This window comes from Lycorma delicatula, chromosome 6 (assembly GCF_047948215.1).
Source record: "Lycorma delicatula isolate Av1 chromosome 6, ASM4794821v1, whole genome shotgun sequence".
Classification (NCBI taxonomy): domain Eukaryota; kingdom Metazoa; phylum Arthropoda; class Insecta; order Hemiptera; family Fulgoridae; genus Lycorma; species Lycorma delicatula.
In genome coordinates this window covers 133903770-133929532 of record NC_134460.1, presented here as the reverse complement: position 1 = coordinate 133929532, position 25763 = coordinate 133903770, and the positions used below count along the sequence as shown (strand labels likewise).

The following is a 25763-nucleotide window of genomic DNA, read 5'->3' as shown; positions in this document are numbered from 1 at the left end:
TATTTTATTCGTTTTCAATAGTTTTAATTATATGAACAGTCAAGTTGGTATTTACTTCAGTTACAAAAGTGACGCCCCATTCAATATGTGGTCGTGATTTTTGCCAGTGACGTTAGTTTGTATTTAATTCCTCGATTAGATTTTAAAATTGCTCTTAATCATGTCCTTAGTTTATTTTGACAGTGACCCATGGTAAGTTTAAATCACTTATTGCTGATTTTCCTTATCTTGGATTATTAGATAAAGACGGCTAATAAAAGGGACTATACTGTTTAGGTTATGTAGGCGTTATTGTAGAGATTTGATTTAAGATAGCTCTATGAATAAAATTTTTCTTAGTCTTTCAATAAGCAATGAGATTTTAATAAACAACATGATTGAAATTTTGTATTACGGATTAAATTATTGTTGTTAGTATTTTCGTTTACTTATTTTAGCTTAAGTAATTAATACTTGTCAGTACGATATACTGCTTTTTTTTATTAGCAAGCCCTACACCGCGTTTAACAGAAAATTATTGTAGTTGGAAAAATAACATGAATCCGATGAATATGACATTCCCTTAACCAACCTAATTTCTAGTTTCTTTTCCATCACATAACGGGATTGTAACTTATCTGATGCGTTACTGCGTGCAAGATTTTACATTACTTGTGCTTTTCTAGAAACTCGTCACAGAATTTTTCTTTGTCAGAAGTGTTTTAATGTCATAATTTTGAAATTTATCAAAATGATTTGTGTTAAATAACATTTACTTTCAAAAAGAATTTTATTAAAATTTCTATGTAATTAGTTAGAAATTAATAAAAATAGTTTATTAAAATGTAAACTATCAATCTCAAAGACGTTTTTTATTGTGTTGATCCTGTTTTCCATTCCCTTTTGTTTTATGAAAAGCTTTTTTAATTTCACTGTAATTATTTTAGCCTTAGTTTAATATATTTTTTGTTTTCTTCTACATTGTTTAAAATAGATCTTGGCTAGATTATAGTTTAGCTGTGTACCTTTGGTTGATGGACAACAGATCTGAAATTATTGGAAACTTTCCATAACAGCTTTCTCAACCTGTATTTTGATGTACCCCTATGGTTAGCGTATTAGCACAAAATCATGATGTATTACCTTCTCAATGACGTTGGTGGTACAACTACTAGTAACTTAGATGCATCATATAAATTCACAGCTTTACTGTCATATGTTACCCTGTTAATGTATGTAGACTTCTAAACTGGTTTATTTATTGTTCCCACTACAGTTCCTATTGGTGTTAAGTTCGTTTTACAGTTTCTGAATTTAGGTTGTAATTACTGGATATTCATCCTCTTCATCAGTGTGAGTTTCCTGCATAGAAACCTTTGCCATTTTATGATAGTGCAGTGAAAATCAATGTATGAAATAGATGAAAATCTACAATTATCTATTTAAAGAAAGAGCATACATAGTATCTCTATAGAGGTTTTTGGATTTTCTATGCAAGGTGAATCCAAATATTTTCATTATTACAGAGGATCTAAACAGGGATTTTGTGTTAAATCTGAAGTATAAATCTTCAGTCTACCTTAATAAATGAGTATATTTAATGCTGAGCTTTCTGCCTTATCTTTTTACTTTGTAAGGCTTTCTGCCTTACATTATTTCTACCTGGATTACAGATTCAGTACGTGTTCTTTAACCATAATTTTGACAAATATGCCAAGGAATATTTTAAAAACACTATGGATCTAATAATTGCCAACATTTATACTTCTTTTCATATTAATAACTATTTAAATCTCAGTTTCTGCTGGGTTCTTACCATGTAGGAATTCTAGGCAATGAACAAGCTGATGCAGCTACTAAGAAAGCTTGTACTCAGCCAGTTTTTTGAGAATATTATTCAGTCTAACTATTTGTCAAACTACCACATACTCCATCAGACTTTGGCTGAAGACAGTACTAATCCACCCCTTCATCAAACTGACCAAAGGCAAATTGACAGAATGATTGGTTGATAGTTGTCAACAGTAGGCTACATCAATTATTTCTATTATATTATTCTTCTGAAGACATCACTTGAATAGTCATGTGAGAAAGCTTTCCTTTTTTTGAACACATTTGGAGCAAACTAAATTAATACATGGACCCAGCATGCTATTTGATAATAACACCAATTTATCCCTTTTATAATTGTGCAACATATTTTACTTGATTGTATTTATTGTGTGATATTACAACATTGATTTAAACTAGCAGAAGCTACAAAGTTGGCATTGTTTTGAGAGATGATATGGCTAAAATTGAAAAATGTTTCAGAGGGCATCGCTTTACATTTCTTACATTACTAACTTAACAGACTAGTCTGTGTGATGGATCTATTTGCTTCATTTTGATTATAAATTTAAATAGTCCTTTTCGTTGTCTGGATGTTTGTCCTTAAAAAAATTACATATTTACCCTGGTAAACAACATTCTACCACAAATTTCTTTCTTTTTGTGCTTATCTTAAGGTCCCTTAATTTTTAATTTTATTGACCTAATTTTTCAACATCCTCTTTCAAAGACAATTCTTTTTTCCTGTGTGCTTTTTCTGTTATCCAGTATTTTATACCTTGTCCCACCGGGTTGGTCTAGTGGTGAACGCATCTTCCCAAATCAGCTGATTTGGAAGGCGAGAGTTCCAGCGTTCAAGTCCTAGTAAAGCCGGTTATTTTTGCACGGATTTGAATACTGGATCGTGGATACTGGTGTTCTTTGGTGGTTGGGTTTCAATTAACCACACATCTCAGGAATGGTCGAACTGAGATTGTACAAGACTACACTTCATTTACACTCATACATATCATCCTCATTCATCCTCTGAAGTATTATCTAAACGGTAGTTACCGTTAACGGTAGCTAAACAGGAAAAGAAAGAAGTATTTTATACCTTAAAGCACTACATGTATTCCACTGATTTTTTTTTTAAATTTATAACTATAATCCATATTTGAATTTAGCAGATTTGTTTTGTTTTTGCATCAATGCTCTCCTTGTTTTTGTTTTTTTATCACTGTTACTTAATTCTTGTACAGTTAGTGTATAAATCTTCTTTATTTATAATTAAATCCAGTTTTCCTTAATTTATTAACATTTTGCTCCATTATCAAGTTTCCAGATTTTCAATTGTACTCTCTGGAAGTGATATGTTACATAATTGGTTTGTAATTCTTACATGAACTTGTCTTATTTGGTATGAAATTAATAAATTATCACATTTTACTTGCTTTATGAAGTAAAGGCAGTAGTGTGATGTTTGAATTTCTGAAATTATTAAATTATTGTGGCTGGATATTTGTTGGTGATTTAAGATGATGCCATTCACTTGACTGCCATTTTCTCTCTGGCGTGTAATTCAAAATCCACGTTTCATCGTCTGTAAGAATTGAATTAAGGAACCCATCAGCCTTTTCTGTGAAGTGCATCAAAATTCCAAAGCAGATCACATTCATATTTTTTGTGACATTCCGTTTAGACATGCGGCACTCAACATGCACAAACCTTTCTGAAGCCTAACTGGTCATGGACAATGCGACTGATAACAGCTTTTGAAACACCAGGAAAAAGAAGGGCCAGGTCGGAAATCGTTGAGCGACAATCTTTTCTGATTTTATTATCGACGCGTTTTAACAAGTCCTCGGTGATTATCGAAGGCCTTCCCGTGCAAGTGATTACATTACGGTACAAGCAACCAACTGCATATGAATTTCAGTTGGCTTAACGTTTTGATGGTTTAAAAAGCATATGACTCCACGTATTTCACAGTCGGTGGCAACCCTGATTTTCCTATTCATTTTAAAACATAGTAACTCGTACGTAATCAAAGATATTACAACACGACACCTTACAGACAATAATGCAGTGTGCACATTACTAATGTGGCCATGAATGACACAGGTTCGTCAACCTGAAGGAGAGAAATTTCCCAGTGGCTTTACTTTAGAGATATTCCTCATAGAATCATCTGTGATGTCATCATTGATTCCTTTTTCTTCCTGATAAACATCACTTAATAATTTTTCCTGTGCTTATAAAGTTGGCTCTACGTATTCTTGCCACCATTATCTTGCGTATTCTTTTAGGTCTTTTCCTCTCCATCATAGTGATTTTCCATCTATATCTCTTTCGTACCAAGGTTCACTAATTTCCTTATATTTAATAAAAATCTATCAGGTCTTTACTTCCAATAGATTTGAATTTAGGTTTTTTAGGTTCTAGTAACTTTTCAGTACTTATTCATTCTTGTACTGTCATTCATTATTAAACTAAAAACTAAAACAAATGAAATAATTATGTAAATGATGAGTGTATTGAATTAAAATGATTTCATAAATTGTTTATTGATAATAATAATAGTAAAATTTGATAATTGATCTAATTAAAGTAATATTGTAACTAATAATTTCAATAAAAACAAACCTCTTTTTGCAAGAGAGGGCAGCCTCAAAATTTCACAAAATGTTTTAGACAAAAATTTTATAGAGCTTAATTTTATTTTTTCTTATTCAAGAAAGAAACTCCTTCATTCACTTTTATTATTGCTAAACATTTTAAACAGTATGGCTATTTTGAAATCAGTTTTGTTAATTATTATTTTATATATATTTTTTTACAGGCTTGTTGAATATGATTCATGTGAAAAATTATATCGTGATATTGTTGAGCAGTTAAATGCTAGAGCAGCTGAACATTGGACTAGTGATAATTATGCTAAAATATCTGCATCGGTTAGGATGCATATGAAACAGTATGCTACTGAAGTTCAACAACTGAAAAATAAACTAGAATTATCTCATTCTTTGTATCCTTTTTTTTATTTTAATATTAATTGTCATTATTATTTTCATATTTAATACTTGGACTCTATGTCACCAGCATTTTGATTTTTAACCATCTGTATGTGGTATTGTTTAGTTGTAACATGAAAAAGTTGTAAATCTTAATTATTAATTAATTTCATTGATTAAGAAAAAACATAAATATAAGAAGTTAAAATCGAAATGAATGTTCCAATCTTGTAATAATTCTATTATATGTTACAGAATGATTCATAAATAAAAAATAGTATTATACTCATTAAATTTTTGCAGTATGGGAATGTTCAGTTAATAAAGTGATATTTTTGTTAATTGTTACTCATCAGAAATGAACTGAAAGAATCAATGGCTGAAATTATTAATTACGTTATTATCAATAGAAAATTTTGTATTGAATTAAATTGTTTTTAATTTAGTTTTTATTATTAGCTACAGTTTATTACTAAATTTGTGTCAACCTCTATGCGTTAAGCATACCAGTTGTCAGCACAAGAATTATACAATTAGTACTGCACTAAAAGTATTTACTACTTTATACTTGTTATACAGGATGTTTAATCTAGAAGAGACCACACTACTTAGTTTAGTCTATAAATAGTAGTTTATTTACAGACTCTTACATAATTTACAGAAGGTGTTGAAAATGCTGTTCATCCACTTCTTTGCATTAACACATTTGACCATATTCCTGGCTACTCTTGTTAGCTATACCCTGTCTATCTTCTGGATGGCATTGGTAATGTTTGTCAATTCCTGCAGGATGTGTGGATTACTCCTGTAAATAATTTCTTCTAAGTACCCCACAGAAAGAAGTCTGCTAGTCATTTCAGGGAATCATGTGATGGCCATAATCCTTTAGAAATGATACTTCCACCAAACTATTGGGTAATTTCTTGGTAGACGACAGCACAGTTTTTTATTTTCAAAAAACAAGGGTTCTGTTATTTGTCGCCTTTGACCTGCACATCATATGCCTATTTTTTGTGGGTGTAGGGAGATTCAAAGAAAATGTGTGAGTTTTCAGTACCCCAGGTTCAGTGGTTCTGACTATTAACATACCCACCAAGGTAAAACCACACTTCATCTGAGAAAAACATTTGATCTAAAATGCCAATGTTGCTGTAATGAAGTTCTTGAACCATTGACAGTAGTGAATTCTTTTAGTATAATTACCATTAATTAGCTCATGGAAAACCTGCATTTGATACGGATAACATTTCAGCATTCTCCATTCTATTATTTCAGCATTCGCTATTGTAGTGTGGGCTGAACCTAATGAAATATTCTTTCCCTGACTTAATCTATGTAAAGATCTATGCGGAGATCTTATAATTGTTACTTAATGTACTGTATGACTTGCATCGTTAAAATTGACATGTATCGGGTAAGTTTGTGGTCTAAAACCAAACTTGTTCCACTAAATTTTTTAACTAACTTCTGAATAACACTTTTTACTGGTGCTTCTTTTTTGAATTTCTCCTTGAACTTTCATTGACACGCAACATGAGATTTTGTCTCTAAATAAGTTTCCATCATAAATACATATTCTTCAACAGTTAATTGCATTTTATCAAACAACAACATGATTACACAACCTTGTTCAAAAGCGACTGGTACTCGACACAGACTGGCAGTGCTCAAATTTGCAGGCAGCAATAAACTGTCCTCCTCACTCTAGCTCCAGCTGTATTAACGTCTTCCACATAATTTTACCCATCTCATATCAGTATATGCATTTTAACAAAAACATGCATTTAGTATAAACTACTAAGTGATGAGGCCTCCTTTAAGTTGAACACACTGCGTGTATATATATATACACGCTGCAAACTATTGTACAACTTTCTCAGCTACGCTGATCAAGTAATACTTGGCTCAGCTTTCTTATTGCAAAACCTTTTTTAAATTAAAGAAAGTCTTTATAATTCAATTATTAAAAGTATTTTATTCTCAAAATAAATAAATGTTTAATTATAAGTAACAAAAAAAATTTTCTGAATTTTTTAAAATGTTGGGCCTCTGAATCATGGGTCATTTTTATTGTATAATAATTACCGAAATGAGATTTAAGCATCAAAATTTACAAATGTAAGATAAACAATTTTTTATTTTGGGGGCTTCCCTCTATGGGGACAAATTAGTAAAAACATTTTTATAAAGAAGTGATCTATAAAATAAATTTAAAAAAAGAAGTTATTTTAAAATATTGAACAAATAAAGTATAGAGTGATAATAAATTATTTAGTGGAATGTAGGTGCTAATAAAAAAAATAACAAAGTAATATACTTGCATGCATGTTCTATTGTCTAACAGGGCATTTAAAAAAGTTTTTTTTTATTACACTTATTAACTTAAAACAAGTTCTATATGAGCAACCTTTGTAATGTGTAAAATGTCTAGGTGATATTCTATTTCACACCACACATTACAAAGAATATTTGGAATTATTCCATTAATTTCACCTTCGATTCTTCTTTTTAGTTCATTGATGTTGACAACCTTCGTTGCACACTCCCTGTCTGTGGATTGAGGTGGCCAGGGAATTATCCATCATAGCCTGTCCAGCTTTGAGGAAATGTTTATATAGGTAGTCCCTAACATGTAAACCCTAGTGTGGTGGTGTGCCATCTTGTAAAAAGTAAACGTTGGGTTGCCACTGTTCAATTTTTGGTATTGCAGCTGCTTCTGTAAATTTATAGATAATTAGCTCTAGTAACATTTGGCTTGGCGAAGAAGAATGATTTGATTACTTCATGAGCAGTCAAAGCAAATGTTAATTTTCAGGCTATTATGTATGTTACGTTTTTCAAGCTGCATGAGAATCCTTACTATCCCATATTCAACCATTATGACGGTTAACTTGACCAGAAACATGGAAGCTACTTTCATCAGAAAATATCACTTTTTAAACGAAAACAACTACAAACAGTAACAACAGATTTGCTTTCATGTAACTGTGGTATGCATATTGCTTTTTCCTGTATGGTAGCGATTGCTACCATATCCCCAGGAGGGATTGTCAGTGTATAATATGATGATTTTCATCATATTGGCATGCCCATTCAAGGTCATCAGTAACTCTAGTACGTACACTATTTTTGAAAAAGATCAGCTCTCACTTTATTGCTTTGTTCATTTTTTTATTAACCCCTAAAATGTACTGCATAATTTATTTTCTCCCTTTATAACTTTTATGATAGTAATAAAATCAAATTACTTATTATTTTGGGTCCAGATTACATTACAGGAGGTATACATTTTAATTACCCTTAAAGTGGCATAGAAAAATAATAAAAATTAAATGAGTTCGTGCAAAAAAACAGAATATTATATTTTTTAGAGATAAATAAATTTTGTTTAATTTGTTTTAAATATTCATATATAGGTTAAGGTTAACGAATTTGCTTAAGTAAAATCTTCTCTAAATCCAACACCCCTCCAATAAAGGCTAAAACAAGAACTTAAAAATCTCCAAAAAAAATTTTTTTGTTTTAAGGTCGGGTTTATAATTTTGGAAAATTGTAGACATTTTTGAAAAATATGATCTATAATATAAAAAAAAGTATTAATATAAAATTTGAAGGGAGGTTGAACAAAAAAAACATATATTTCAATTTTAAGAGGTGGAGAGTTGATTTTTTGAAAAAAAAATTTTGATTATTTATTTATATGTGCAACATAGGTAACAAATTTGCTTCAATAAAGTTTTATTTAAAATGGCCTCTGAAGAAAATTAAAATTTGTTGTTTTACAACATCCTCTCCTGAACAAATATTGAAAAAAATGAATGTGATCTATGCCCCATTTATAGAAATATTTGAGACAGTTTGAGACAAAATTTGGTTTGGTCAATTCTGAGATATAAGGCAGTGCAATTCACGTACATACAAACTTATGGTTTTTGTACGTAGGTGAACTAATTGGACCCTAAAATGTAAATATGCAAAAAACCCGATCTCCATTTATGACATGATCACCATACTTTCCCTTTTAAATATAGCTGTTCTAGCTATATTCACCGAGAAATTAATATATATATATATATATATATATATATAGTAAGAATGTTTTTTTAAAAATTCATATGAGAACATAGGTATGGAAATTCCTCATCTTCTTAGTCATTGAGAAATTTTATCCTGATCTCTGCTCCACAGATGAAATTATTTAATACTAAAATTATGAAGCAAAATTAGTGATTTGCGTGATGGTTGACTTGAAAATGGCTTCATACATTTAGACCTGCCTTAAGTAGTTTTCAATGAAATTCGAAACCCCCAAAAAATTGAAGTTTATAACACATTTTTAGGTTGGTATAAATTGATCTTATTGAAATGGTTTTACTGTATCACCATTCTATGTTGTTCAGCTTCATTTATTTCCTTAATTTAATTTCAGAACTCAGGAAGAAACTGAACGTCGTTCGCGTTTAGTAGAATTGTTACAAAGTAGAAATATACAATTATTACAGCGATTTAATGATAGGTAAGAAGTTTTTTTATTTGGTACATATTTTGTCTGCTGTTTCAAGGTGATTAATAAAGTTGCAGACTGAAATGATTTGTCTGTTATGTATAGAGAAATACCACTTAATAGTTAAAATTATTTTAATTACTCATATTTGAAAAAAATAGTGTATTAAAATTATACTTTTGTTTGGATTGTATTTTTCGTAGTTTTTCTTTGAAGGATTTTAATAGGTTATATTTTAAATATTGTGATGTTAAGAAATAACTTAGTATAAAATTATATTTTAATTACCTAATTTATCATATATATTTTGAGTATTGTTTTGTAAACAGATTTACTGACATAAAAATTGGTTTGAACCTTATTGATTCCACTACTAGGTACATGGTGTCTATTTACTTAAGTTAAGTAAGAGCTTTTAATAAATTGTCATGCAGAAATTTTATTTTTTATTAAGAATTCATGAAACTAATATAACTTTTGCAAAAACCATTCCTATTTTTCAGGCCTACATACCTTTAATATGATTCCTACCAATGTTAAGAAATCTTTAAATAAATGGATATTTAATTCTTCTCCTACAAAAATAGAAAATATTGTTATATATTTTGCATTGATATTACTGTATGTTTTTATCAGAATGAGCCTTTACATTAAATTCTTTTTATATGTAGTAAATTAGGTTTGTTATGTGTATAAGTATGCAATGAATGTCTCAATTATTCTATGGTATAGATTTTTCATTTATAAGAAGTGCCTATTCATGATTTTTTATTCTGGAAAAATGTATTTGATGTGGATAATGGGTTCTACTTGTGTACTTGGAATTCTTTGTTCCTTTGCGTACAGTAATTTCCTGATGATGTTGTTAATTTAGACTAATGAAAATTTTATAAGAATGAAAAGAATTGTTAAAAATTTTTATTTAAATTTAGATTATCATTGTTTTATTTTAGCCTAAGTTGTACATATTTAAAATATTTACTGGGAAGTAAATGAAATAATAATACTGATGAAATACTATAAAAAATTTTTAAAGTTTGAAAACAATTTTTGAAAGCGTTTTTAAAGAATGAAAACAATTCAGTCTAACTGGGGAGTTTTAAGTTGTTTTGATTTATTCAAGCTTACCTTTCATTATTGGTATAGATTGTTGTAAACAATATTGTAAAACATTTGTTTATTACATTATACTGCATCGTATATCTTACTGTACAGTATGTACATTTTACTTTTTTATTGGATAGAGAAGATAGTGAGAAGGATTTAAACAAAAAATTACCACATTGCAAATTATTAAAACGTAGTATTTCTTTCAAGTTTTTTGTTATAATTTATAAAACTTGATGTATATGAACATGTTTAATGTTGTTAAATATGTTGTTTATTTTATTATTTTTTTTTGTAAATAATAATACAGTTACAAAAACCATTTAGGGACAAAAATTGGTTAAAAACTTCACTTTAGAAGTGCCCGCTGAACTGCCGAATATCAAAAATTTCATTTAAAGAAATCCAATTTCTGTTATTTTTTATTAAAATTAATAAAACTATCACCATTTTGTTAATTCCTAACATATTCTCTGAAAGCATGAAATTACAGTTTAGCTATAGTTTAAAAGCAATCCAAGTTGTATTTAACTGCTGACGATGGTAAAAAATTAAAATAAAGTTTAATATAGAGTGTTTGATTATCAATTTTGTAATTATTGAAGTTTCCTACAACATTGCTTTATTAAAATTGATGTTCAAAAACATCTGTTAGGTGACAGTATGCACTTATTTGTTATTTTAATACATATTGTTTACGCCGTTGCGTAAAGTTGTTTTATTCCAATAAAGTCAAGGTTATGGTCGAATCTTGTGGTTTACAGGCTTGGTAAATTTATTTCACATTTTTCTTAGGCTTATCATACGTGTATTTTTAAAATAGGTTGTTTGGGTTTGTTTTCGATATCAATTTCTCTAGGCTCCAGTTTGACTTACTGTTGCATCATCATATTAGTGTCAGCTTATTTCTATCACGCATTATTTATTGCTGTTTAGTCTTAATATATATATTACTCTTAAGTGTTTTTTATTCTCAACCAATTTCAATATTGTCATAGTTCCTAGAAGTCTATTTCTCTTTGTCTGCCCTGATGTCATTTCTTCAACTTGCGTATTCAGAAATTATTTTATCAGTCTTACGTAATTCTTTAGTGGTCTGCTTGCTTGTAAATTATTTTTGTTTTGTCTTTGTTCCCGAATTCCACACGTTTTCTCTAATCGTTCTCATACTAACACTTAGACACTACTCTTGTTATCAACACACACACACACACTCTTCTGTCCATTGGTTTGTTCGCTTCCCCTACTTCTCACCACGCCAGCTTTGTTCATTCTAGTCCTGACTTTCACGTTGTGCGGATCCTGGTCCTCCAGCCTTGGAGGACCAGGCTTTGATGTTCTCTCTCTCTTGTATAATGTTAATACTTTCATCGTCTTCATACTCTTATAAACATTGCGGTATTTCTCTGTCAAAATATTCTCTAGTTCTACTCGCCAGTGTTTTGTGACTTCACCGATCTGTATGTTTTGTTTTGCCTAGTTTCTTTGTTGTTAATCTTCCAATTCAGTATATTATGTCTCTGTTAAATGTATGCCAATTCTATCGACTCCGAATCTTCTCCAGCTGCTGATTACATTTTCATCGATGCAGTATTCTTTCCAAACTCATTACTACAAATCTGAGACGCTACGTAATTTTTCAACTTCTAATCACAAATTGTTACCTCTGTTATTTTTGATTCGCCATTACAGACTACACCAAGGATAAACAGTATGTATATGTGCACTTTAATTTCACGAGTTCATTTTTGACCAATATTCGTGTGTTATTAAGGATGTTCAAATCATTCATTATTTATTATAGTAAACAGTTACGTTATTAGTAAAATTTGTGTAACATTCATTTAATCTTGTAACTTGTAAATCACCGAGATTAATTCTTTTCTACTCATGAACTGTATTCATAATACTTCTCTTAAATTAACCTAAAAGAAATTACTCCTGATATGCAGTTATGTTTTAGAACTTCTTTGTAATTTTATATTTTCAAGAAAGCTTACTAGTAAAGGAACTCTATTTATATGTTTATTTTTTTCAATTTGATTATTATAATTAACTCTTTTTGTACTAGAATATTATTGTGGCCTTTTTTCTACATTAAACTAGAATTACATGTTTGAATTATTTAATGCTAAGTTTGTTGTTCATAAATCAGGAAAGGCCAGTGCCAATAATAAGAATTGTTGTAATTTATTTTTCTAAGTTAAGGACATTTGTTCATTGCTAATTTTCATTATTACAGAATATGTCAGTAACGCAACAGCTTTCCAGTTACACTATTTTTATTATGTTATGTTTATAAGTATCTAATTGAAAATAAGGTGTTTTATGTTCTCTTGTTTTCAGGCTTTGTTATATTGTAGATTTCAAAATGTGTATTTGAAAAATGTTTATTCATGTATTTGCTCATTTAATACCATTGTTCATATGTTGATTCAGCTAATATTTATTAAGTATCATTAAGTTATGTTAATTTCATAAAATTCTTTATATTTTTTAAGTTATGATTTAAGTTAAGTTCATTTGTTTTCTTTCCAATAAAAGTCCAATTTCTTTTGGCAAATACGAGCTGTGTGTTCTTTTATTTTTGTTAACTTTACCCAACACATATTGTAACTTAACATAAAGTAATAACTAGTAGAGATTACATTAAATTCTGTAAATAGATTATGTTGATTTTTTGTAATTATCATTGCAGAACTGGAATGAGAGAACAGAGAGAGAAACTTTTTGGAGGAAATTCGGAAACAAGGGGTGTTGGTAGTAATAATGTATTTGCTGATTTAGGAACAACATCTTGGGCAGGAGATGATGATGATGATGAACCATTGCCATCACAGCCCTTACTTGACACTGAAGTGTCAGTAAATAATCTTAGATTGCATCAAAGCAAAATGGTTGAAGGTACATCCATAATTGATTTTTAACTTATTTTCTTTCTTTTTATGTTATTTTTAACAAATATAAATTGAAGTAACCCCTATGAATAAAAAATATTCAATGAAAAATTACTGTCATGTGTAAGCCATTTGCATGACAGTTATTTTTTTTTATTTCTTGGTCAAAAATATGATTTAATTCTGTATGTTTTGCCACAATTAAAGCATGTCTTACTACAAGGGACACTCAACAATTAACTACACAAATTGATATAGAGAAAAAACAATATATTGAATGAAAGTGAAACTTACATACTTTTCAACGTAGTCTCCTGCAACATTGACACTTATCCCACTGCTCTGTAAGCTTTCTGATTCCTGCAGCATAGAAGTCTTTACCTGCTGTTTGAACCATTCTGTATTGTTTTTTGACTGCTTCGTTGTTGTCGAATTTCTTGCCATGTAAAAACAAATGAAAATCAGACCGGGCGATGTTGACGGTCTTCTGTGAGTCCCAGAAGACTGTCAACATCAACATCACCAGCTGACATGTGATTTTTTTTTGTTTTTCGTGGGTGAATCCAGGTGTTTCCACCCCAAGATTTTGCCTTTGGATTCAGGCTTGAAAGGGTGTATCCACATGTAGGAAGTCATTACTTTCCGTTTCAAAACATTCTTTGAGCTCAGAACAAATGCGAATCTATGTGTCTTTATGAGCTTGAGTCAGCTGTCCTGGAACCCATCTGAAACTCATTTTGTGATAATTCAGGCACGTCATGAATGATTTATTGAATGCTCGATTCCAACACTAAAATTATACAAAATAGCAATTTGGAAAATTTTGACTTGCCCGTCTTTGCAAATAAGATCATTTATGAGATTTTGTAGTGCAGTAGTCGAAACTTCAACTGGTTTCCAAAGTGATGGAGATCAGTCACACTTGTTCTGCCCGAATTAAACTGTTCCACTTACTTATACATGTTACTGCAGTTTAAACACTTTCCACCATACTGTTTCAACATTCTTGAGTAAATTTCTGCCGGTCTCACACTTTTTGATAGCAAAAATCGTATCACTGAATGTTGCTGTTTCAGCATGCAGGTTTCAAGCGGAACTAACATTCTGAAATAAACAAAAAACATTATATTTAGATTAATTTGATCGAACAGTTAATTAAAAGTTTCCCAAGGTTGCCAATTTCACCCTCAAATAGTTTCATTGTCATTGCATGAACCTTTTTATCTCTATATCAATTTGTCTCATTAATTATTGAATATCCCTCTTACATTAAGTACACTTACATTATTTGAATTTGTAAAAAGATTGTATCATTTTGAATAAATTTATATACTTTACTGTAATATTACAAGTGGGAATGGATAAGTGTGGTGGGGTAGGGGGCTTCAACCTCAAAAATTATTTTATTTTGCAATATTCATTATTAAAAAATTTGAAACTACTAGTATGTAAAAGAGAAACTAATGGAATTGAATATATATTTAAATTACTATGTAAAAATTATTTGTACAAAAAATTTATTTATTAATAAATTCTCAAATTTTAAAATTACATTTTTGTTATTTATACTATTCTTTGTAAGTAATACACAGTGTTTTAGTGAATAAAGCACTGAAAAGAATATATTAAACACTGAATTGTTTAATTTATTTAATTATTAATTATATGAACAAATTTTTATTATCAGATTACAGCATCCTGTTTATTAAAAGTAATATCCTTATGACCATTATTTTGCAATTGATAAATGTATATAATTTTTTTAGTACAGTATATAGTATTTGTTTTAGTATAGTTTATAATATTTATGAATAATTTTTACAAAGAAATATTTTAAATTACTTGGAGTTCATAGCAACGGAGTTGATGTGATATTATTTTTCATATATCCACTTATTAAAAAAACAGTACTGCGTAAGTTGTCCTATTAATTTACATCTCAAAAGTAATCTAAAATTAATTTTATTATTTATGTTACACACACATAATCAAAAGAAACAAGATGCCATGATGAATCCTTTTCTCTGAGGTAAATTAGAGTGATAAAAAGTAAAAGAAAGTAATCATGATTATGTAAAAGACATACAAATGTAAAGCTAAAACCATATATTCTTATACATAATCTCTATCTTTTGAATTTGAAATAAACTTGGTTAATGTGTAGTAAAGAAATATGAGGATAGCAATTCGATGTCATTAAATAAAGCAGCTTGTGACAACCTGCTGTTATTACAAGTAAATGGGTTAAACCCTCAACAAATTAATCCCAATTGTATTTTATATTTTCCATTGCATACTTTAGATAAGTAATTCATATTAAGCTTATATAATAATAATTTTAAGTTTCTCCAAAGAAAATTAAAGAAGAAACCTTTTATTCTTCAAAAGGAAAGAAAGCATAATTGCAGAAAATGATTTTGTAGGTGGTGAAGTAAAAAATATTTTTTAAAGTACTTTCAACTATATATAAAGCATATATTCATATAAAGTAATATTACTTGAAGTACCATGTTCGTTTAAATTAACTATTCCATTCATCTTCATTTATTAAATTCCTTCTCAAAATCTAAAAACACCTTGAAACTACCTTTTTTGTATTCAGCTGCCTTTGAAAATTAATCTGGGAGTTAATATTGTCTCCATTGTATCCTTTCCCTTTATGAATCTATTTGTCTTCAACTAGGAACATTATCTTGAATTACATATGCCTTTAAATTATATTACTATTTAGTTCCATTTGATGTCAAGCTGATTTTTACAGTTATCTCTGCTCCTGCTGTCTTCGGGTTTGAAAAAACAATTTTTACTTCATTAATATGTAAATATTCATTCATTCATTCCTTCATTTGTTCAATAACAACAATGTGACATTCTCAATAAGATTTTCTCTTTTTTACAACAGATAAAAAATGAATTTTTAAGCATGAAAAATATGCCACCTGTAGATGTAAATCAAGAGCCTTCCTAAGATATTACCACTCTAATGTAATATAATGTATTGTTCCTGTAGTAATATATTTCTAACCTACCACCTTATTTAAATCATTCACATCTCAATTTAGGTCTTGATGTAAAGTTTACTCTGAACTCAGTTTTTTTGTTTTACTCCAGCCTAAAATCAGTTGGTTATCCATTCATTATTTCATGTATTCTTGAAAAACAGTCAGCTCTTTCTATACTTTCATATCAACAGTGTTTTTTTATCATCACTATTGATATTATCTTTAGATTTAATTTTTTAAATGCTCTGTATTTCTTTCTGTATGCTATAACTAGTTCTCATTAAATTAAAATTGATGTTCTCAGTTTGACTTAATATAATTTTTTAGTAATTGTTCAAGCTGTAGTCTTAACCAGATTCACTCGTTTTGATGATTATTAATTTCAAGTTCTTCTGGTAATCTCATAGTGTGTTTCTTTCAGATGATTTTTGTAAAGGAAAAATTATATGGTCATGTATGCAATTTGAAAAAATTTAATTTTCTGTGTTTATTATTATTACTACTACTTAGTATTAAGTTTGTTGTAGCATAATAATATACAGCCTGAGGTCATTAAGTTAAAAAGTAATACCATTTATTTCTTAAAATCTTTTTATTTGTTCCAAATTCCCTAATTATTTCTCCTTCCTTTCCTTCTCCTGCAGTAGCATTCCATTCTCATATTATTCTTGATCCCATTACATACTTGATTAAGGTACCATTTGTTTCTCTCTCTCTCTCTCTCTCTCTCTCTCTCATGCCTACACACACACACACACACACACACACACACACACACACACACACACACACATACACACACACACACACACACACACACACACACACACATCTTTAGATGAGGTAGTCATAGTTATATTTTAGTTACTTGGGTTTTGAATCCAGCCTGTCTAACTAAAATATTTATATCAGACCTTTTGGCTATAACAGACATTATGATTATTATTCTAATTTGTGTAATTTAAACTTATTTAAAAAATATATATAATAGGTGATTTGTAAAGTTCAGTAATTCATGAAAGCTCAATTACACTTTATTCTAAATCAGCTATATCTTATTACTATTGTTTTTATTACATGACTGCCCAAAAAGTAGTGTAATGTTTTTAGGGTTTATGTATGTTTGTTCGTTCCACCGTAGCAGCTCAATACCGAACTGGTTTAGATATATGACCACGCGTTGGAATCCTTACGCTACAGGGAGTGTCATAGACTATATAAATACATATGTATGTATGATTAATTGTAGTACAAGGCCAAAAAAAATCATATATATGATTATAAATGGATAATTGATAGTGTTTTCAGTGTCAATTTATTTGTACCTAAAATATCTGCTGTGATATTGAATGAATGAATTATGGTAGTAAAATTTATTAATTTATTTTTTAATTATTATTACTGTTATTTGTTGTTTATAAACATATTTTTTTTTTTTTTTTTTTTTGTTAACCTCTGAGTCCACAATTAAGCATTACTTCAGAGGATGAGATGAATGATTTATTGTTTTTATTTTTTATTTTTTTCTTAAACATTTAAGAAAAAAATGTATGCTTATCATGTAAGCATGTTCTTTCTTCTTGCTCTTATTTGTTGGTATTTCTTCTTCTTACTTTTTGTTTATAAACATTAAGAAAAAAGATTGATTGATTTTTTGACTGGCAATGTGTTCAATTATGTAAGCATGTTCTTTTTACTGCTAAATATTAACTAATAATTCCTCTATTTTATTAATAAAATTAATAAATAAATAAAAATACAAATATAAAACATAAATAAAAGTAATGTACACTTAGAAATTAAATAATCTGTAAATTAATTGACAACAGACTGCTTCTAGTGGGAAGGAGTCGTGGAGGGAGCCATGTAAAGCCACTCGGCGCACCAGCATTGGTCCACTTTGTACAAAAATCTTATTGCTAAATATTATCTAATAATCATTTTCTTTTATTTTTTACGTGACTGCCCAAAAAGGAGTTTAATGTATTTAGGGTGTACGTATGTGTAAATTTATGTTTGTTCCACCATAGCAACTCAACAGCTGAACCGATTTAGATGTACGACCCTGCGTTGGAATCCTTATGTTACCAGGAGTGTTATAGCAGTGTATGTAAAACCTATTGTTTCACTGTAGAAAATGGTACTCTGTTATTTTATACTACCTGTCTTCCTTATGGCTTCTACATACATAAAATACCCATCTGAAGTATAAAGGCACTACTCAAGAATTTATTTCTCTGAGAGTAATGATGATCACTATACAGCCAGTCCCAGTGATGAACAGAGTGAAGGTATCAATTACAGGGTCACATTATCACTTGCATTTCAGTTGGGTTGGCCTACTAATATGCAGCTATATATCTAGCTTGGTGAAGAAGACAACAGGAAATCACTTGTTTCTCATTTTCCTTAGCAAACATGGTATATGTTGTTTATTATTCTTGGGAGTGGTTTGTGACTTATGTCAGGTTGCCTAAAACTGTTATAGTTATATTACTTAATTTATATACATGTAGGTTGTTAAATTCTATATTAATATGTAAGTACAAATTGTATCTTCAGAAGTATTATTAATCCAAACTAATTATAAAATGTAGTTGTCCTTTTCAAACTTAATATGCAAATTTCATACCACTCCATCCTAGCCGTTATGATTTATGTAGCAGTGACAAATCAAAATTCAAATCAAAACAAAACTGTGCTGTATTCATCATTAATGTGCAATTAAATTGTATCACAATATTTTATTTGTTATATAACTGCAGAAAAATTTTACTTTATTTTATTGACATATAGAAATAATATTCAGTATTCTTATTGTATGTATGGTAATTGCATAAATTAAAATAATCAAGACCTGTACTAATATATAAAGTTACAGTAAAAAATATGTAAAGATAAAAAAATTAAATCAGTACAAAAGAAAAGCATTATTTAGAAGATAATAATTATAATGATTTAGGTTGTAGATAATGGGAGGTGACACATTACAGCACATATTATTATTTGTAGATATTAAACAAAAATGAAGAAAATTCAGAAATTTAATTAAAATAAGCTTTTTAATTAGTATTTTTTTTTAACTTATTTTTTTAATAAAAAGATTAAAGATTTTCAACAGATTTATGTGGGCTTTATAAAAGAAAATATTTTATTTTAAACAAACTGATGGGAAGTTCTTTACATGTAATTAAATAGGTATTGATAAAATAATGATATATGCCTATCCATGGCAGAGTAGTAGTGGCATCTCTGTCTTTCATCCTGAAGTTCTAAGTTTAAGTTCCAGTAGGCATATCATTTTTCACACTCTTAAAAATATTATTTATAATCAAACACAGTAACTGTTTCTCTGGGCATTAGCTTGTTATTGCTGATGAATAAATAAACAAATGAATAATAAGCCTCTTTCATATACAGCAAAGTGTCATGCTTACATAAAAATAGTTCTGTTATATGATTTTATAAAAATAAATCTTGTTATTTTTTTAGGACCATTTTTCATTTCTTACACTTTTTACATGATTGCCCAAAAAGGAATGTAATGTATTTAGGGTGTATATATATTTTTGCCACCATAGCAGCTCAACAGCTGAACTGATTTAGATGTATGACCCCTCGTTGGAATCCATACATTATTGGGAGTGTCATAGGCTAGTTAAATATATATATATTTTGTTTTTTTTTTTTGGTAGTTGTGTTTTTTAAATTTTAATATTTATCACTTGTTAATTTTAAATGTTACTATAAGTATTGATATAAATGAAGAATGATTAAAAATTTTGGCACTTACTAATAGAATATTATTTTATTATGTATTTTTTTATTGAAAAAAAAACTTATCTAGCATATGCATTAGCATATTATACATTTTTTTAGGGATATTTTTAATCAGGAGTAATTGAACCATGTAACTCAAGGATTAAGCAAAATGAAATAAACATATCAAAAATTTATTCTGACTTATATTTGTTTTAATTATTTTTTTCAGCAAGTATTTTATTTGAGTTCTTTATTAAATTGTTTTTGTTACAGAGCAAGACAAAGGACTAGAGGCTTTATCAAAAGTTATCTCTCGTCAAAAAGAGATAGCTGTTACTATTGGTAATGAAGTTGATCTACAAAATGGTGAGTCGAGTACCATTATTGAATTTACTCTATTATAAGTGAAATAATTAGACCATATTAGTGGGTGAAGTAACCACATGGAAATTAAAATACAAAAAATATTAACCCAATCTAATTATAAAATGTAGTTTGCCCTTCTCAAATTTCATACCACTCCAGCCTAGCCATTTTGATTTATGTTGCAGTGACAAATCAAAATTCAAAACAAAACTGTGCTGTATTCTTCATTAGTGTGAAATTAAATTTTATCAACACACTACAGAAAATATGTTAAATACATTGGAACTGCTTATCTAAAAGAAATATCAAGAGAATTAAGAGTTGTTAACTTCTAAACTGCTAGCATCTCTACTGAAACAGAAAAACACTTCAAGGACTGACATAGACAGTTTTGATAACAGCATCATTCTCCACATAATAATTAATTTCCGTTTGGCTAAAGGTTGCTTACCTTTTTCTATGAATACTTGTTAAATTAAAAACTATGGAATATTTAGTAGTTGCAATTGTAACTTAGCTACTCTGTTGGTACAAATTGGTTTTAGGTAGAAAAGTATTTAGAATAATGTAGATCAATTCTTTTAAAAACTTTGGCAAACAGATTAAGAGATTTGTTTATTTTAAAAAAATTGCTCAATATTGTGCTCTGAGGATCACCCTTTACATTTATTCATAATACCTACATTTTGAGTTCTTACTGCAAACAAAAAGACATGATTGTGGTTGTGAACAAGGGTTGTCAATTCAAGTTTCAAAAGGTGACAATAATAATTATCCATGCTGGAAGCAGTAATGGCTTCATTCCTAGCTCTATGGAAATCATCTATTTTTCAGGAAAAGTTTCACTTTTAGATCATATGTTTTCTAAGTGGATAACAGAAAGATGTATCCCTAATTAGTCTGAAAATAGTGTTATAATCAATAGATAATATACCATTCCACTACTCCTAAGAAGATAAGGTACTAAATTTCTCAATAAATAGAAATGCTATGGTATAATAGCTAAAGCAAAATTAAATCTGGTTTAGGAAGGATACATTAGAAATGTGAACTTAATAAGGAAAGAACTAAAAAATTCAAATTAGATAACTTAAGGACATTCTTTGATATGGTTACTACCTCATCATCTGGAAATGAATCTCACAGAATTGATGTGGTCTCAAGTCAATGACATCATATTATTTGGATTGCATGTATAAAATTTGACATTTCAGACAGTTATGGAAACCTGCAAATCAAGATTTGAAAAGATTACTGTATACAAATAGAGAAAGTGTTGTCAATATGTTGAAAAAACTGAAGACCAGTATTGACAAATTCAAGGACGTATAAAAGCTCAAAATGAAAATTTTATTATGAATTCAACTTCGTGTGCAAATTATAGTAGTTTTAGTGAGAAATATAATGAATAAAACATTGTTTATACATATATGTTACTTGCAGTTCATTTTATTTATTTTATATCTACATTATTTCATTTTGAAGATTAATTTTTTAAACCATACTTGTACAAAATAAATGTTCAGGGAGAAGATCTACAAAAGTTTAACTTCTACAAAACTAATATAAGTAATACAGAAAGTATTTCAAGTCTGATTATTCTAGTACTAAATTTTTTTTTGAGCAGTATTATTTTTTATTTTACAAAACATTTTAAATTATTGTTATTTTTTTAACCAGGCATCAATTATACAAGCATGGTGATGAGATAGTTGTATGCTTGTTATTAGTTTGCTAATTGTTTTCCAAACCCAAGTGCCAGTTACTGAATGTCATCCACCAGCTTGAATTGGACAAATTGTACTGACCTATACTACCATAAGTAACAAATATACTTATATATCTAAATATTAAACATTAAAAATTCTAGAAAGCAGTTCATGAAATCCCAAAGAATTTCAGTTCAAGAATTAATTTATATTTTAAATATATAAAAAATCATCATTAATCAAAGTTATTTTCAATACAGAAGTAGAATCTATGACTTTAAAAATGGTTTCCAATGGGCACCGAGAGTGTTGTTAGTACTGCAGGCTGAATTATTTGTGAAGAATGTTGAATATTATATTAAGGCAATAAAAAATTCATTAACAATAGTGTTTTATGGTCATTTCTGTTTCTGTAATTTAAGGTTTGAATAGTTAAATAGATTTATCTGTAAAATATTATAATTCTTCACAGTGAAATATAAGATTTTATCTACAGTGAAGAAAGAAAGCCATCAGTTTTTTATATCTCAGTTTCATTAAAAAAGTTGAATTTATAAAAACTCGTAATTATCAAAACTCAACCTAAATAGATTTTGTAATATTGTTTGATTTTAATCATTTCATTTGTTATAAGCTTGTTTGAATTCAGAATTAAGATTCATAAGATTATTAATTTTAATTTAGATACCATAAAAAATATAAAATGAAAAATTAAGTACAATGTTGATAGAAAAAAATAATGATAATAATGTTTCCTTAATAGGTAATCTCATTAAGGAAATAAAAGTTTTTTTAAATTACCATGTAAGAGGAAACAGGTTATCTATTAACTGGTTAGGTGAACTGAGATCTTGTTTAAGCACAACCTTTTGACATATTTGTTTGTGGTAGTTACGACTAGATGCATTTCCAATTTTTATCAAATGTAACCGTAGGTTACTTGTTATTAGGTGAGACATATGCGTAATGATCTTTCATAGAATCTTCAATTTCAAATTGGTAATTGCAGTCTTTCTTAGACAGAGTTGTTTTCACTACCAAAGAGTCACTATTGCAAACTGAACATGAAGTTTTCTCCCAACTTGTGACATGATTAACTACTGATAACATCATTTTCTGTCTGTTTAAGCAATTCATTTAATTTATTCAATTTCATTGAGCAACTGAATTTGTTAAATTCATAATAAAATGAGCCAGAAGTCTACTGTTCACAGAATTACTTGTATTGAAAGATTGTAACACAATAAACATTGATAGTATTGATAGTGTTTTTAAAAATCCTCTGGCTTATGTAATTACAAAAATAGAATTTTAATTAAAATCTTGGAAAACATTTAAAGAGTAAAGGAAATGATTACATGCAATATAGACAAGAACTATTTGACAGGAAAAATTCATCAGTTGCACTGATCACGTGTTTCAAAGAATGTAACTCAAGAAATCAAAACAGTTCTTGTTAGTTAATTGCTATCCAATATTAAAAAACAATCTTCACTTCATTGATTCTAGCTCATCCTTAGATATTTTAAAGCATTGTTTTAATCAGGAAACATGTTCAACTTATGAAAAACATGCTATCTTGTTGCATTTTAAGAAAATCTATAATCAAATTAAACTTTTAAATGTTAAGATTTCCATTTGTTATTATTATTTCTAAAATTTAAGTAATATTGATAATGATTACAAGTTCAGGTACTGTGGTACACTAATAGTCTCCAAGTGGGTGCAGATGATTATCCCAGAATCGTGTAATTTTTTTTGTTGTAAGCTATTAGTTTTACAGTATTGTACATTAATGAAATATTTTGGCTTAAATAAAAAGGAATTTAAAAAAGGATATAAAAGCTTGCATCTGTGAGAATTTCTTAAGAATGAATTGATTTTATCATTGTTTTTTGTTTACATTTATCAAATTAATTTTCTATTCTTTTTTTGTTAGAAATCGTTGATGACATATCTGTAAGAATGGATAGGGCGAATACAAGCATTCAAAGAGAAACTGCCCATGTACGTGTTGTATCAAAAAAAGATAATACATGTGGTAAGCTTTTGTTTAATTCAGATTATTATAATTTGACTATTTTTTTATATTATCTTCTTCTTTACTATGTATTTATACAGACAAAAAATACCTGTAATCTTTATGTTTTTAATTATAAATTTTTTAAGCATTTTCTGTCACATTAATCTTATATACATAGCAAAGTGATAAAAGAACAAATTTTTGCAATGCTTGTACAGAGACAGCTATTTAATGTAATGGTTTCAAAATGACTGTTAGGTCATTTAGGATGACCTAATTGGTCATCCTGCTTAGTCTATTTTGACCAGGTGCTTAATTTCCTTTGACCAGAAACCATTGTGTTGAGCATATCATGGCAAGAACATTGTCTCAGTGAATGATTTTTCTTCAGTCACTTAACGCATTCTTAATTGCCTGTCACACCATTCCAAATTTTGTGCTGTGTTCACATTTTGCATCTGTCATTTTTGATTTTGACAGCCCATTTCTAAAGTTATTGGTCACATCTCACCCTCTTTTAGTCTCTTATGAAACTCAGGCGCATTCTTTTCATAAAATCCATACCATTTACAGTTTTCATGTTTCCAATATTTTAGTAACAGTTTTCCAATTTCCACTTAAAAATTTAATGGTAACACCTTGCTCTAAATTCGAACATTTTTATACCAAAGTTTACACACAGATCTTTATTATTTTTCAAAATAGTCAACTAACAAATAACTTTTATCAGCTTAGGCTTTATGTTTGAATCAGAAAAAATTTCTCATATAATCTCAACCAAATCATCGCACAGTTCACTATAAGGCCATTCATGAAATTAATTTGTTATTTGTTACACCTTATATTTAGTGAGTATCTGTCATAACTCTTTCTTACCTCACACAAAAACAACATCAATTTTTTTAAATGACTGAACTCAACACCCTAATATTACATATCAGTATTAATAAATAATTGCATAATTAAAATGGTACTCATCATTGGAGAGATGTTTTTCATCTATATTCAGATGAAAAAATGTGTTTTTCTTTACCATTTTACAATAATTATTATTGTAAGAATAAAAATAATTTTTTAATATAGCCTAACTTATAATTCAAAGGCAAGACTAAAGATGGTTTAAGGACTGGAAGACCTCTCTCCAATGTTGAGTTTCGTTTTGCTGTTCTGTTAAGTAGTTCAGTAATTTATAATAAATTATTTCAAATCGCTCTCATATTCTACCATTGTTTTACATTTTGTTTCAGAAATATAAAAACTTCTTATTGTTTGGTTCTTAACTATGTTAAGTATGTGGAAGTATCAGTATACCAAAATATGTGCAGGTTTGATGTCTGGTAAATTAGTTACCAATGCTAGGTTGGTCTTTAGTAAAATTACATACGTTTTCCGTTATTGTTTATGTTTTAATTTCTTTTTATTTTTTTTGCAGGATACTGGATGGTTATTATTATATTATTTATTGCTATTATCATAGTAGCTGCACCCTGATAACAATGTCTTACAGCATTATAATTATTCCATCATATTTTACTGTTTTATCTATCATTGCTGTAATTATTACTATTATTTTACATATATATATATTTTT

At 28.6% G+C, this 25763-nt stretch overlaps 1 protein-coding gene across 1 annotated transcript; it reads left to right on the top strand.

Annotated features, from left to right (window-relative positions):
* Syx8 (syntaxin 8) lies at positions 1-25763 on the top strand. The gene is made up of 7 exons (XM_075368563.1): positions 1-192; positions 4631-4816; positions 9232-9318; positions 13112-13317; positions 20348-20440; positions 24089-24190; positions 25605-25763. The coding sequence occupies exons 1-7, from the start codon at positions 161-163 to the stop codon at positions 25661-25663; spliced, it is 765 nt and encodes a 254-aa protein (XP_075224678.1). The 5' UTR covers positions 1-160; the 3' UTR covers positions 25664-25763.